The 15,700-nt window shown below is 42.8% G+C and overlaps 1 protein-coding gene across 3 annotated transcripts in view; it reads right to left on the bottom strand.

The window, feature by feature from the left end:
- Positions 1-3,659: 3,659 nt before the first annotated feature.
- The window catches only part of ZDHHC3 (zinc finger DHHC-type palmitoyltransferase 3), a 34,599-nt gene continuing 22,558 nt past the window's right edge, over positions 3,660-15,700 (bottom strand). The window contains exons 5-7 of one of the 3 annotated variants that reach the window (XM_059818584.1): positions 14,344-14,425; positions 12,455-12,585; positions 3,660-3,935 (exon numbers count right to left, since the gene is read on the bottom strand). In XM_059818584.1, coding sequence (XP_059674567.1) covers positions 3,699-3,935; positions 12,455-12,585; positions 14,344-14,425 — 450 coding nt within the window. In that variant the 3' untranslated portion in view covers positions 3,660-3,698. Of the gene's footprint in view, positions 3,936-8,126; positions 9,780-12,454; positions 12,586-14,343; positions 14,426-15,700 lie in introns of those variants that run through there. The other 2 variants (XM_059818587.1, XM_059818585.1) reach the window with 2 other exon arrangements.

The following is a 15,700-nucleotide window of genomic DNA, read 5'->3' as shown; positions in this document are numbered from 1 at the left end:
GGGGTTTAGTTATTTGTTTATTTAAAAGGCAAATGCTCAAGCATTAGGGCTGCAGAGTGGGAAAAAAAAAATTGGTGACTACACCTGATTAAGTGCCAGTTCAGAAAAAGGGAGGGAGGGAGGGGGGAAAAAACCAGAGAGAGGAAGGGGGAAAGGTTTTGACGACTCCCTTGTGTTTCAAAGATTTGGGAACACCTGGAGGGGTGCCCAGGTGGCTGCTGGACCACAAAATGGGGTCAGGCTGCACCGGCCCCTGCCACCCCTCTGCCCACGGCATCCCGGTGCCCCACGGCAGCGCTGGGTCCCCGCAAGGCCACCTCCTATGGTGGCAGGGCTGGGAGCGGGAGCCCCTCTCCACAGGCGGAGAAGGCGCAGGGTCCACACGTGGCAACTGTGGGGAAGGGAGGAGCAGGCAGTCCTTGGCTGATGAAGTATTAGTTCTTTAATAAGTACAATAGCGACCGGAGGCATAAAAAGGAGTTACAAACAGCAAAATATACATATTTTCAAGAGATGTAAATTCTTCACTTGTATAGAAAACCTGCTGTGGAAGACACCAGATAAGAAGTACAAGAACACTTCCCACGTATGCCGTGACCCCGTCCATCACGTATTAACACGTCATGCGGAGCAGCGATGGGGTCTCCAGGGGACAGCGAGTGCTCTCAAGGAGCGCCGGGCGCTGGGGCCCAGCGAGCCCCCTGGGACCGTAGCAGCATGGCCTGAAGATGAAGGCACAATTTAACAAGGGGCAAGGAGTGCATGGAGGGAAGGGAAGGAAAACGCTCGGTTTGGTTTCAGTTTCATGAAAATCACATTTGGTCTCAAGCTACCAGGTAGTCATTAAAGAAGGAGGTTTATGCCAGAGCTGTGGATAAACCAGATTTTTCTAACTCGTGAAGGCTTTTGCAATTTCTGACAGTTGCCACACTATACTAACACAGGGAGGAGATAGATACACCGAGGGGCACCAGGACTTTGGGGTGGGAGGAAGAGAAGGGGGACAAGGGAGTCAGACAGCCAAGAGGTACCAGAACTGATTTGCTGGACATAGGAAGTCACCCCGCCAGGTCTTGGGGGGCACCAGAACCGGGGCTGGGCTTGCTGCCCATGGCTCTGTGTAGGGCACAGGGACATGTCCCTGTCTCTCACTCGGATCATAACTGCACTGTGGGAGGAGGAGAGATGGCTGTTCTGGCTCTCAGCCCCCTCTTCACATTGCTTTTCCATTCCAGCTATTAAGAAAAAAAGCCTAGAAATGCCAGCACCTGAAGAACAACACAAGAGATGGGAAACAGAAGCAAAGGATGCCTGTCCTCATGATGGGGTGAACCAGGTTTGAGAGTGGAGGAGGAAATACGCTGCCTCCATCCACACCTACCCAAAGCCATGTAAGTGAGGTCCGTATCCCAAGAAGCGTCACCAAAACGCAGGGCAAGGGGGTCTCCCCTGAGCTGACATCCCTGCGTGCTCACCTCAAGGCAATTTTCAACCATTAACTAGTTTCTCCCCCCAGAACCCCATAGCACCATTCCCACTCTGCAGATGAGGCACTGGAGGCAGGGGTGTTAAGTGGATGCAGAGGCTGAGCAACAAGCGAAAATTAGAAAACATGAGCTAAAAAGGGCACTCTTACTTTTCCTCCTTCAACATCCCTGTTGCTCCCTATAGGAAATCCCTTACAGATCTGCATATGACCTTGATGTCCCTTTCCTGTGGGATGCTGACAGAGAGGAACGTAGGCTGGTGCAGAAGTAGGAGAGCTTCTTCCCTCACTGCTGCACAGGGCAAAGACATTCAAGACCTCATGTCTAAATGACATGAGAGGACATCTCAATTGCCCCCAAATGCAGGGTATTTCCCTTTACCTAAAAGATTTTATAAATACACAGTTCCTAATAATTTTTTCTAAATCTATTTTTCATTGACAAAGAGGAGACATCCAGAGGGGATAGGGGATGGGACGACTGCTTGGAAATATCCCCTGGATTTTAGCCAAGCTGTGCTCCTAACAGTCACAGCACTCAGTTTGTTCCAGTCCCTTTGCCAGAAAAAGGGAATGCTGTGGCAGAGGACAAGTCCAGGGGAGAATCTCATCCCTCCACAGTAGCCCTGAATGTCACACCATTAATACAAATTAGGATGCTTCTTTTTTTTTTTTTTTTTTTTTGGGGGGGGGAGAGGGAATCTTGCACAAATTCCCTTTGCTATTGCTTCTATAAATAATAAAAACTTCATCTAGTTTTGTCACAATACCATGCTTTCAGTCCCAAAACTCCTTTCTCTTACTTTTCAGAGGAAGCAATTATCTTTGGTCCACGTTACAGGGGAGGGGGAGATGAAGTCAAGCACGTCGCGTGGTGGGAAAACCAGGAGTACATATCCAATATCCTGCAAAATTTACTGACAATTAAGCTAAGGGAGACAACAAGAAGAAAAAAACAATTGAAAAACAGTCTTAATTAAAACTACGCTAACTGACGTCTGGAGCACGCCAAGTGTTTTCAGCATGTCTGAATGCAGCAGCTAGCGTCACCTCTACATGACTTTGCTGCAACTATTTCCACCTGCAGTGACGCCTTCCTTGAGCAATGCATGTTCTTTCTACATGTTCACCAACGCTCACCAGGAGCTGGCTGCAAAATTAGTGTAAGGAAACCCTGCGTAATGGCAAGCAGTAATAGGACAACATTAAACACCAGTAAGATTAAGAGGCAGTATTCATTCTCAACTAACTCTGGCTATCAAGGAAGAAAAAAAAACAGAAAAAGAGAGACATCTAAATTAGACAAGTCAAACGGAGAAAGCCAGTACCTCCACCAGCAGGCTGCTCACACCTCCCTCTCTTCTTTGACCGCAGAAACAGCCCCGGTGCCTGGCCTGGACCAGCTGCCCGCTTTCCAGGCTGCAGAGTCCGGCCAGGCAGCTCCCACTCCACAAGTCCTACGTGCTAACGAACCGCAGCGCCTGGGCAAAAGCTTCCCCCGCCAGCAGCTCGACAACCCGGCCGATACTTGCCTGCGTTCGGCTGTGCTGGCTGCAGGCGAACGCTCCCACCAGCCGGGCACCACCACCGGGCAGGCTGCTGGCTCCAACACGGCTCAGCCAAGCACCACCAGTCTTGGGCAGCCCCACGAGCACAGAGGGTTAGAATTTACCCCTGGAGATGTTTCAGAGCTCGCCCATCTGCTGCGTCCGTAGCCCAGCATCCCACCTCTGCTAAGACCTGAGCACCAGCAGCTTTCATAATCCAGAGGCAGCATCCATGGGATGAGCTAAAAAGGATGCATTTTTCAAGAAAACCTTTAGAGCTGGGCTAATCTGGCCATTGCGCAGGGTGTATCATTTAGCCTCCAAAAGGCTGTAAGAACAAAAGATTAACCAGACTCCTTAGGACTGCACATTTCTGGGAGCTGGGACCAATCTGACAATTACAAACTTTCCTTAAAGGCCAAGTAAGAAAAGCTCAATAAAGCAGCTGTCGCAGGTCCGAAAAGGAGCTTATGAACCTCATCACCTATAAAGCTTTCTCTGGAGATTTGCATTGCTTCTGCTAGTGCTGTACCTGGCTTCCAGATAAATACTCCTGAATTTTTTTAATGCACCGGAAGTATGTTAACAAACGCCTTAAATCTCCAGCACAAGTAGTTATTAAAAAAACCTGAAAGCTGCTCTTGACACCTTGGAGGATGCTTTGCTTAGTCATGTAACACTTGGATGGCAACGTCTCGAGCGAGAAACTGCTCGATCTCTTCTTGGGTCATTATTGCAGACGCAGGAGCTGCTGCTTCGGCCGGCTCTGGGCTCTCGCAGTTCAGGTTCGAAAAGGGATTGAACCAACCCAAGGAGAAAGCACCACCGAATGCCAGCTTCATCCCTTCCCAGCCGCTGATCTTCTCCCAGGTTGGCTTCTGGTTTTTAAGACGTTCAATACCCTGCAAGAAGAGAAGAGTTTTGGGTCGTCTCACATTGTTAGCAGGTATTTGCGCACCAACTGCATGTGCAAAACCACCTATCTACAACCAGGATGTTATTCAAGTTTTAGTAACGCAGGACGTCTGTCGTCATTTTTAACTGAGAGTTTCATCCCTGAATTTAACAACAAAACCCTAAACCAAGACCAAATACATGGACAATCTGAATCTCAGTGACTTATTTTGGTACAAGTTGCTATCGATTTTTATGGCAAAGAGATGGCTTCTAACAAGCCATCCCTTTTGGAAACACGGATCTCTTATCCTGATGCTTTTTTAATCCCTTCAAGGAGTAACAAAATACAATTACAACTTAAAATTTCACCTTATTTGGGCACTTTTACAATAGTTCAGATACAGGCAAAATACTGCAGCTTTTTCCAGTGATCCAGAATTTACCACAGCCACATCTAGGCTTGCCACTAGAAGCTGACATAAGAAGCAGCTTACTCTGCGCCATTTAAGAGTAAATATTTAAGAACACAATTTCCATTTAACAAATTGTCAAAGACAAATCACAGTGCAAGCTGGATACCCGCTGGGAGGTGAGGAAATCTGTATAGGTGGAAGAGGAGGTCTCAAAGCAGGACTAGAGCCTTGGTCAGTCAATATTCTCATTCATTCTCCCTCCAAGAACATCGCTTTCAATAAAGCAAACATTTTGACTGTATTTAAATAACAGGTCCATCAAATTTGGGCAGTGACATTTTTTCCTGGTAGTCTTCTCCATGTAGAAAGAAGGAACTAAAGATTTATTTTTTTTTTTAAGGCTACCCCTGTGTGAAATAGGGAGTAATTTTTTTACGCCTATCTTCTGCATCACGTAAGAGAGGAGTCAAATCTACAACTGCGTTATGATACGCTCGTGATGATACATAAGCAACCAGGCAGAAACTCCGTTCTTAGAGAAGCAAGGATACTGGATCTAAGTTTTGAGATGCTCAAGGAAAGGAAAAATGAGCAAATTCAGTTAAAACCATTTAAAAGAGCAGTTTTAGAAGAGCTGGATGAAAAATACACTTGTCACGTTCTAATTCTGCAGGATTTCCCTGAAGATACACAAAACATTTCAAAGCTTTGCAGGGGGGAAACGAATACGCGCAACAGCTCAGCAGCACCACAGCTGCACTTGCAGTAAGCCTTATAAATAACACAACATTTTAATACAGCAACAGCTTGTTTTTGCAATAACATTGAGTCAACATGAGCAGGCCTGGGAGATAACACACCATAAACCAAAGAATTACGGGCAAAGCTTTTGTGAGCTTCATTCACGCCCCATCTCCTGTGCTGACTTAGGAGAAATCCAGCAGTGAATGTGCAGAAAGAAACGACACAATACTGAAGCTGAAGTCTTCAGGGTTGCAATTTTGGGACAAATTCAAGCCCTGAAGCACAAATGTGCATCTTGCAATGCTAAGCACAGGCACGTGCCCCATCGCGCTGCTCCCAAGCTTGCAAATGTCCCGCTTCAACTGTTCCAGGGAAAATCCCTTGCAGCCTCCGGCCCCTTGGGACAAGGCACTCTGTGCTGCCGCAGCCAGTGCCAGTCCTTACCTCCCTGCCCGGCAAGCCGGGAGAGGGGCAGCGCTTGTGCACAATGAAGCAGAGCCTTGGCAAAGTGTTTTAGCACTACCATGCACTTTTCCTCCGGGATACTCTGGTTCCAGCACCCTGCAGCCATGCAGCCAGGAGACAGATGCTTTTGCACCTTAAGGCAGAAGATGACCTTTGGTTGTCAGCTGCTCCTTAGCAAACTGGAGAGGTTTCTAATGCGTTAGTAACAAACCATCACCACGGCTGCAGCATTTATTGCGTATCTAGAGAAAAAGAAAACAAGTAGCATGGGGCAGGAGGAGAAACAGACACCAAGCATTGAAACCCTTCCCTGGCAGCACAAGCTTTAACCCTGCCCTCAGTCATGTGCATAATCCGGTTCGATCCATGCTGCCATCTAAATCAGGAATAAGGCCCTTGAACACTTCTGGGCAGCAACCCCTCTCTTCCCTCCCCCAAAAAACATCGTTCACCTGCTCTAAACAGCATCTGCTAACCAAGGTGACAACCAAGGTCAGGCTGAGGTTGTACTAATGCCAGATTAGGGAGCAGTTAATCGGAGCAGGCAGGGGCATACTTTCTCTCTCCCAGCCTGACCTCACTAATCCCTTCAGGGCACGTACTGAAAATGAGCAGAAGTTTTAAAAACTGTATCCTGGTCTAATTTTGGTTGCCTGCCCCACGGTCAGTAGGGCGTGAGGTTTTGCCTTAAAAAAAGTTTAAGGGGGATGGAAGGAATGCACAACTGTTGAAGACATTTCATTACTGTTTAATGAACTTTTTTATTTAAAATATATTTACCCAAAATCTCTCACCATTATTTTAGAAAGTGGGAATTTTGTATTTCAAATTAAACCAACACCTGTTTCTCTTTCCCATCATGCAGCTATTCTACTTTAAAAAAAAAAAGTGCTCAGAAAGCATCATCTTTCACTATTCCAAATTACAATATTTTGAACAAATACTGGAAAGAGAAGACATACATAGAGAAATATAAAATACCGGACACTTCTATTTCAGTAAGAGGTACAAGGTTGCAAAGATGGGGACAGTAAGACAAGGTTGACCTGTTACCCCTGCGATGCTGTAGGATATACCCCGTTTCTCCCACTATTGCCCTCAGTATCTGCTCCTGCGCAGTGCCAGAGGAGGACGCTGGGCTGTGTGGCCTGACCCAGAAGCGATCTGCAGGACAGTTCTCACGCGTTAGAAGAAATGCATTAATTTTAAAAATCCAAAAGGAAAGAGCAAACAGAATAGGAAAGTATTGTAACAATTTGTCTGTTAAGGGGAAGACACAGGAAGCTTTGCTAGCAGAAATGATCAAGGCAGACTTTCCCAACAGCAGTTCCTTGCACTCAGTTCTGCTTGGAGCACCGCTTAGCTATTCAAAAAAGTACCCTGCCTTTGCTCGAGTTTGTCTTTCAATTTCTCATGGCCACGCTAAAACAGAACTAGCACCTGAAATCAGGTAGTTTTGTCTGAGAAAATACCTTCCATGAGCAAATCAGTAAGTCTGCCTTTCTCATACTAATATTGACCCACATTTAGTATAATTCAAATTGCACCATCAAGTCATACAGTGCAAGTAAAGCCGAGGACTCCCGGTTACTGAGACACACACACACCACAGGTACCAATGGACATTTCTGCAAGCTGGGACGACACCTCATTTAAAACAAAAACAGTTTGACTGAAAATATCAATACTATATAACACTTTTTAACAATTCGCATTTGTTTGAAAAACTGAGTAATTACACATTTTTTCACAATGGTCAAAATGCCACAACAACGTAACCAATCTTCCTCCAAAATGCATGGTGAATAAGGGTAATTAAAATAAACCAAAACTGGAATGTGCACCAGTGGAATTTGTAATCAAAACAATTTTTAAAGCAATGAACTGTACAGAAAGATGCATTCATTTGTTAATTGCCTAGGTGACTAAAGCCCTCCCCCCCAATACATTTGATTTTGCGTCAAGATAGTTTTAGGGCCGGATTCTCTACCAGTTCAAGTTACCACCTGCACGTGCCTCATTGACTGAACTGATACTGGCCAAAGATCCAGCCCTTAACTATGAAGCTGGGAGCATTCTCTGGAAAACACCATTGCACACTAAAATCAGAGCTATGTATTTATTTACAATAGCTTTCCACTATCAGCAGTATAAAAACAAAACCTAAACTTTTCCTGAACTTTCCTTCATTAAGGAAACATGTATGCAAAAGCCACGTTTCCTTAGCAGAATCTTCTCACTGAGGCACAAGTGCAGCCTGTGGCTCTTTCTGTGCACTCCTGCAGCAGAGATCACAACATACTCCTGATGATCTGACCCTGAGCAAGTAGGATTGCAGAAACAGCCTGTTTAAACAGCAGAGCCATTACTGACAGCCACTTTCAAGTGGTGAAGTAAAACCACTGATTAACAGATCAGTATATTACTGATTAACTAATTTTTAAACTTAAAAGTTGGAACATTTAGTTAACTTTTATATGCTTCTGCCTGCTTGTGTACAGAAGTGAAAGTTCAGAAAACCATTGCAGATTTTTCCCAAAGTTTGAAGTGAAGAAAGAAAATGAGAACAGCAAACAAGTTTTTGGAAAAGTTTTATTGCATTTGTTTTCCATATGGAAGCATTGACAGATTGAAAAGATGCAGCATTCACATTACCTCCAAAATAAGACATCCATTAAACAACTTCTTCCCTGATTTCCCTCCCTTCCCCCATGGCTTTGAAGCAGTCTAAACAGGTCATTTTCAAAAAAAAAAACCCATTTAATTTTAAACCAAGGAAAGAAAAGATTCCTTGGAAGTCATGGACACAGCTGATTTGTATTTTTCCTTTGTTTGCAATTCATTTGACGAGCCCATGGGAGTCGTGATCCAAAAAATTAATAAAATTCCTGCCTGAACACAAGATGTCAGTTGTAGTTATGAATGGTTTAGCTCTACCCATTTTTAGAATGCCTTCTGTCCCTCCCACTTTCATCACCACACAGTTCGTAACAGTATGCATGCTCCTTACCGTCAGTATTTCCCGCTTTAAAATACTTAACACGTATATGTGTGTGTGTTTACACACACACACACACACACGTGTATGCATAAATACGAGAAAAGATTTACAAAGCTCTAAAACAGGGCAATGCTAAGAATATAGAATCAATCACCGTGTTACACCTATACATCCCATCAATATTAGTTTTTATAGTAGTCTGGGCATTCATGTCAGTTTTTCACATTAACACTGTTTAGCAGGCATTGCTCTAACAACTCATTTACCAAGACAAACACACACAAACAAGATGATTCTGCTATTCTAAACACTTGAAAATTAGATTTCTTTCTTTCCTGCAAGTGTAAGGCATTTAATAATCCAAAGAGTCTTCTAAATCTACCCTCAGAGGGCAACAATTACCTGCGCACATAGGAGGGAACAGACAAAATAATGTCAGAAAGATGGAATCAGTTCTGTGGCTGGAAGGAAAAAGGAGGATGGGGTGGGAATTGGTGTTGGCAACATTTGCGTTAAGTACTTTAACTGTATGCTATCACCAGGTCAACTGGCTCTCTTGCTGTGTCACGTTGTCTTGCATCTTTTGGTAAGTGAAGTGTCTGCTTCCCCGTTCAAGTTCACTTATGAAAGAGCAATGTGCTCCTTCAGGAAGTCCAAAGGTGTCTGTGTAGGGCTGTTGGCACTCATATGTCTTCCACAGAGCTCATCATAGTCAGGAGACAGCATGAGAATCTACTCAGAAGAGGTGGGTCACAACAGAGGAAGAGGATCCCCTTCACATTAGTTATGCCATACAGAAAGCAGAGAGAAACAAAGGCCAGTAAAGTTAACAAGATTAAAATAAAAAAAAGGAAAGAAAAAAAAGAAAAGCAGTAGCAGTTTCAGCCAGAGATATAGAATTATCTAAAATTGTGGAATACAGGGCTTTTTTTTCTCTGCAATTATCAGCCATTTAATAGACATAAAAAAAGTTTGTTTTGCTGTTTGTTTTAAACATTCATGGAAAATTTATAACAGTAGTGCTGTAATACGTTTCTATTTTAGTGGAAATGCTGGTCAAGAATTCCTCAGACCACATACTGGTACGGGTCTGCTTTTCCTTGGTCTGGTGTTGCGAATGGGCTAAGCCATGCTATAGAGAACGGATGGCCAAATACTGCTTTCATGTTCATCCATTTTGTTTTTTTAGCCCATCTTCTCTCTTCCTTTTTCAACTGTTCTATTCCCTGAAAACAGAAATATCACATTTTCAGTCAAACACTCAGATTTTGTAGTTCTGGATTTGGGGAAAGGTCTATTCTCAGTTACCCCTTATCCAAAGGATGGAGTAAAAAAAATAAAAATGCATCTATACTGCCTTTCCTTTTCTTCTCATTGTTTTATACTAAAAAAAATATTAAGGATAGAAAGTATTCCTTGGAAATAAAATTACTTTCATTTTGTTCAGGCCTAGATAGTTCAGAAACCTTTTAAGACCTGCCCTCCAATTGCCTCTGATGTCAATTAAAAAAACCCCACCACCTAAAACCAAACAAAAAGTATGTGCTTTAATGGCTGAAAGCATTATGTGCTAACCAGATGGAAAAGTTTTAGAGGAAACCATTATAAGCTTGCAGAAAAAAAAAAAAATACCACCACAAACCCAAAGATAATCTCTATAATGCTCCCAGATTCACCAAGCAAGTTCAGGAAGTGCCCATGGCTCAGTGTAGCTGAGTCTACCTGGTGCCTCTTCATGATTCCTTAGAATCACTGCTAAAACATGCATGGGCTGACAGCAGGGAGAAAGGATTAAGTAACATACCGATTTGAGAGAAATTATTGGCATTGTTTAGTAAAGGTTAGAGGGAGAACAAAAACAAGCCATCAAGCAATCAGCTGAAACATTCACTAGTCAATCATTAAAAATAAGTATCTGTATTGTGTCTAAAACCCACAAAGCGAATTTGGTCTTTCAGGAAAGCTATGCCTGGCTGCCACAGAAGCAAAATGAACAAGTACAGTCACTGGAGAGCATTACTCTTCCATGGGTAGCATCAGCAGTCAGATCACTCTGTTCTTTAACTTCGGATCTTTTGCAAGGTAAGCTTCTCCTGACCTACATGTCTCTCCCATGCGACGGATTAATGCACTGTAATACATCTGTGTGTCTCAAATTACCAATTCTGGGAGCTCTGCAGAACACAACATGGGTCAACTGCAAGAGTTGTGCTTATCCCTGGTAAATGTCACCTCTAGAGAAAACAGCAAAATACTAGGGTCCTGGGTCCCTTCAGGCAGAAAAGAAGCATCCCGGTGGGACAGCGTACACAAGATGGGGAATGAAGTCTCTCAGTGATTCGAAGAGGAAGGTGAGAAAGGGCAAGACATAGCCCTATCTCTAAAGTGTGAAGTAAAACACTGCAAGAGACGACACCAGCAAGAATTTCACCTGGAAATATTCCTCTGCTGAAAACAGATGGCTTGCCAGGCACAGCTAGCTCAATGCTAGCAAATCAACGAGATGTTCCACAGAGCAAAATCCTTACTAGTACATATTAAAAATGAAAACCCACAGCCCAACAGGGATAGACCATATTTCAGTTTTTATTTTAGATTGTGGCACTGTTCATTTAACATTTATGAGTTCCCAGAATTTGAGGGCAAGGGAAAATCGGGGGACTTATTTGGGTGCCCAGCTGTAGGAAGCAGCTCCTAAAAGTTCTTGACAGGTTTCAAAGATTGAGAAATTCAGATGATGATTTCACAGGCAGCATTGCTAATTTACGTACTTATTGACAAACTCAAGCTTGGCAGGATCTTGTTGTTCTGTACGACACTGTACTTCTTCCTGGGGCTCTCCCCAGCAGAAAGAACAGGTGAAGTCTTCCTCTGAACACAGAAGAGTCCCAGTGTGAGCATCAGCCTCTTGCAGAAGCCAAGCATTAAAAAAAGTACTGCAAAAAAGATGCAGGAGCGATGGGCTCTTACAGTCTATAATGCCAGTCATAGCTCTCCAATGGCAGGAAAAATACCTACTCTAGCTTCAACTGGCCATGGGCAAACAAGTGAAGGGGAAAGAAAACTAAAGGAGGCAGGGGAGGAAATGACAGTTGTCACTCTAAGACTATCACTTTTTTTCAACCACTCCAATTAATTCAGATATCTGAGCATGCTTGGTGAAGGCCAGCAGTATTCACAAGTGTGGGAACATCCCCAGGAGTCACCAGCTCCATCTTTACAGAAGTGGGCAAATGCAGGGATATATGACAGACTGCAACACTACTGTGTAACCTCTACTATGCCATCTTTGAATTGGGGACAACAAGGTAGCTTTGCAGCAGACTGTATCCAGCAGGTTTCCATGAGCCTAATCCACTCCCTTTTCTTTTCCCCTCTGGCAAGAGTTTTTGAACTGTTTAACAAGCAGCTAAACCTGGAAATCTTCTAGATTAAGCCAAGTGTGTGTGTGTGTGTATATATATATATATATATATATATATATCCCTCCCCCACCTACTTGGCTTTCCAGCACATAAAGCTGTAAATAGTGACACCAGGGGACACACAGCTGAATTTCAGACAATACCAATGTGAAAGCAATTCATTAAAGGAAAAAGGTTCTTGAATCCACAGGGACAAATACTCTCTACAGAGTGATCCCAGTTACCAATGCCTACCTTATCAGAGGTACTGTCAACACAGCATCCCAGCCAAAATATAGGTGTACACTACTTCTCACAGCAACCTTCAGAGATCACAACCCAGCACTGTGCTAGCTCAGTTTATTACATTGGGTCTTTCCTCAAAGGGTACACATACATGAACTCCCTGTGCAATGAGGTAAAACGCTGGAGCCCTTCACTGTTTACACAAACAGTGAGAGAGACAGGGTGAAGGAGAGAGTGTGTGAGACACCCACCGTTTCATCAGTGCAGATGGAGTGTACTTGGGTCCCAAACATAACTGAGGTGAAGATGAGAAATAGGAGAGCCTCGAAACACAGGAGGATGAGAAGAATCACTGTAGTTGGTGGAGAGAAGGAACTGCATTCTGTGAAGACAAAACAATGGAGTTGAAAGGGGAGAGATCAGGTAATGCAGCAGCTGCAAAACACATGCTAAGCCACGAGTTTTCCACACTCAAACTGTCAAAATAAGTTATATGATCACCATTCTCAAAAAGGTGCACAGGGAAGCTCTGACATTCTTGAGGATATTCAACAATTAAACGATCACTCCTGCAAGTTTTAAAAAAAGCAAAACAAAAAAAAAACCCTGCAACACTTCAGAAATGCAACTTTCTTTTCCACACTGATAGGACTTCACTCTACTCCATTTCACCTGTAGCTTCTCTCTTAAACCTTAATCTTAGCGGATTTTCCACAGTGATAAAGTCACAGTAGAAATCTCAGGCTGGTGGTCAGGACACAAGTAGAATTATTTCTGTAGTACCAACATAAAACCAGAGTATGCTTCCTTTCATAACTGCTCTAGGTCATAACCTAAAAAAGGGCATATTAAGCCAAATTCTTATTTTTCCTCGTACTCTATAGTGCAAACTCAGGCAAGAGCTGAAAAAGATCTGACAAGGTAACTATAAAAGAGGAGCAGAAGAAAGGAAGAGGAAGGAAAATGTTATAGGGCAAAAATCAGTGTTGAGTGTTGTAAATGTCAGAACATCTCCAAGTTTTTCTGAAATCCAAGAATGAGTATCACCAAAAAAACCTTATCTTTCTCATGAGATGTTAAAGTTTAACAGATACACCATAATTAGGGGCTAACACAATCAGCACAAATCCAAGGCAGCTGGAACAACAGATCCATCTCTCATAACTGCTCTGTTCTGCCACCTAAACCTGGAACAGGTGGGAAAGCGCTTCCCCCCCTGATACAGGCTCTGAGAAAGCGGGCAAAGGAAACTATCTTTGATGTATCCTTCCCCTATGGCCTTGGCCACTGTAGTCAAATCCACACATTCTCAGTGACAGCTGGCAGCTGTTTTACAAAGTTTTGAACTGCAGAACAACTTTGTCAAATTCAGTTCATATGTCTAAATGTACCCATCCTCTGCAGCACTGTAAACTAAAACCGGTCATTATATTGAATGACACAACTGAAATTCCAAGAAAAATGAAGCTAATACTTTCCCAAAAAAATCCACAAGCAGCACATACATCTGCACACACATTCTTTGACAGCTTGCTGCTTGACTCAGCATTACCTAGAGGATTTCCAATAACCATGTGTGTTTTTAAAAACATATCTCAACTGGCTTTGTGAAAATTTACTCATTGGCTGCTCCAGAGTGAGGGCTGGGTTTTTTGTTTGTTTGGTTGGTTTTTTGTGGAAAGGAATTGTTTGTTCTTGTGAGGGTGGATTTTCGGATCTCAGTTAGCATGTTTTCCTGGCAGTCTTGCAAGAATGATTCACATTACCCTTTTAAAAAAAAAGCATACACACGCTTCTTATCTTGTGTTGGCATTCAGCAAATTAGTGCTGCGTTCATGTCAACAGTAGATGACTGCACACATACTGTCTAGGTGTCTTTACATCTCAGCTTCTCCCTAGGCATTATCAGGCTTAAGTTGAAACAGGACTTTTCAGGACAAAGATCCCAGCAGGTCAGGAAGAATTATGAAGCTCCAGGATTGATCATAAAAAAAAAAATAAATAGAGATAGCACAGCAGAGCCCTGATAGCATTTTTCTGAAACCAGCATAAAAGGGGTTGCCTTACAAGAAAACTACATTATAAGGTCTTATTCATAGGTTAATCTGGTATTTTAATGAGATATTTTGTTAGTACTCACTTGTCCAGTCTTCTTCAAAGCAATACAAGAAGTGAAATCCCACCATGATTAGAGCATGCAGGGAAATCAGTGCTATATACATCTGAAAAAAAGGGGATGTAATATAGGTTATCAGGTAAGTTTAAAGACCAAAATACTAAATCTTCCAAACACTTTAAATAAAGCAAAGTGTTAAGACTTCAAAAAAAACCAAACCACAAACCACTCCAAAACCCACCAAGCCCTCCCACTCCCCTAAACAAGCACCCTGAAGCTGGCAAATACCAAGACTGCACAGACTCATTCTGGCTCTGAGTGCACAAGAGGTAGACTGATTAATTCAAAGCCAGCTGGACACAAAATCCAGCCTCCTGCGCACCAGCACAGCCTTCCACACAGCTTACTGTCCTTATCTCCACTGAGTACAGTGCAAGTTTCAGAGAACAGCAACTCTCTGACATCGAGGTATCACATTGTCAAAGCTTACATCCTTGCTCTTGAGAGCGCTCTAGTTTCCCAGAGAAAGAATAGCCAATTTGTTTTAACACAAAAAGCACCTAATCTATATTCCAGCATGAGTTTCAGAAAAATTATACTTTTTTTTTAGTAAGTATTTTTCCCGAGGCAGACACTGGCATGGAAAGTTTCTCTCAAGCTTTAATACTTTGTACTTAATCCTTTTTGTTTTAAATTAGGTCTTAGCTTTGAAAGCTTTAAACTGTATGCAATGCAACACATATACTACAATTTACCAAGACAGGGCTAAAAAGTTGACTCCCCTGAACCTACAGACTCTGACAAAAGTCGGCAAATATTAGAAGTGAGAGGGTTGGGGGTTTTTTTTGACAAGAAACCCCTGTGGAAGCAGTAAAAGGTGATAAGAGTATTTTGTTTTTCCTTGCAAGTTGAGCATGCTGCTCGTCTTTCACCTCCTCAGGTCTCAAAAAGAATAACCAAGAACAAAACCAGCAACCCTTATTTTGTTTTTCTCAACTACATTAAGTGTTAAATACAGCCTGCTTGAAAGTAGATGTCAGTTTTAACAGAAACACTTTTGATAGGATTAAAACACCTAGTTCACTCCTCATGGTGAAAAAACCCTTGCTCAAGGGAAGGAAATGGGATTTAGTTTGTTCTGTAACCCACATCCTAACAAACCACACCACAGAACAGTAAGCCTTTCCGTTTAACTGAAAATCTCCCCCTTTTTACTTCGTGCTATGAGAACATTCTTCCTTGAACCTACAGATGTCTCAAAAGATTTATTAATAAAACAGAGCATCGCTGAAATTCAGCCTTGTAATGCTCACACTACTCCCATGGGATATTTGCAGTTCACTTTGATGAAGCAGATTTCAACCCTTCCATAAACATGTAG

The sequence above is a fragment of the Gavia stellata genome, chromosome 6 (genome assembly GCF_030936135.1).
Source record: "Gavia stellata isolate bGavSte3 chromosome 6, bGavSte3.hap2, whole genome shotgun sequence".
In the NCBI taxonomy this organism is placed as follows: Eukaryota; Metazoa; Chordata; class Aves; order Gaviiformes; family Gaviidae; genus Gavia; species Gavia stellata.
This window is presented reverse-complemented; position numbering and strand designations above follow the sequence as displayed.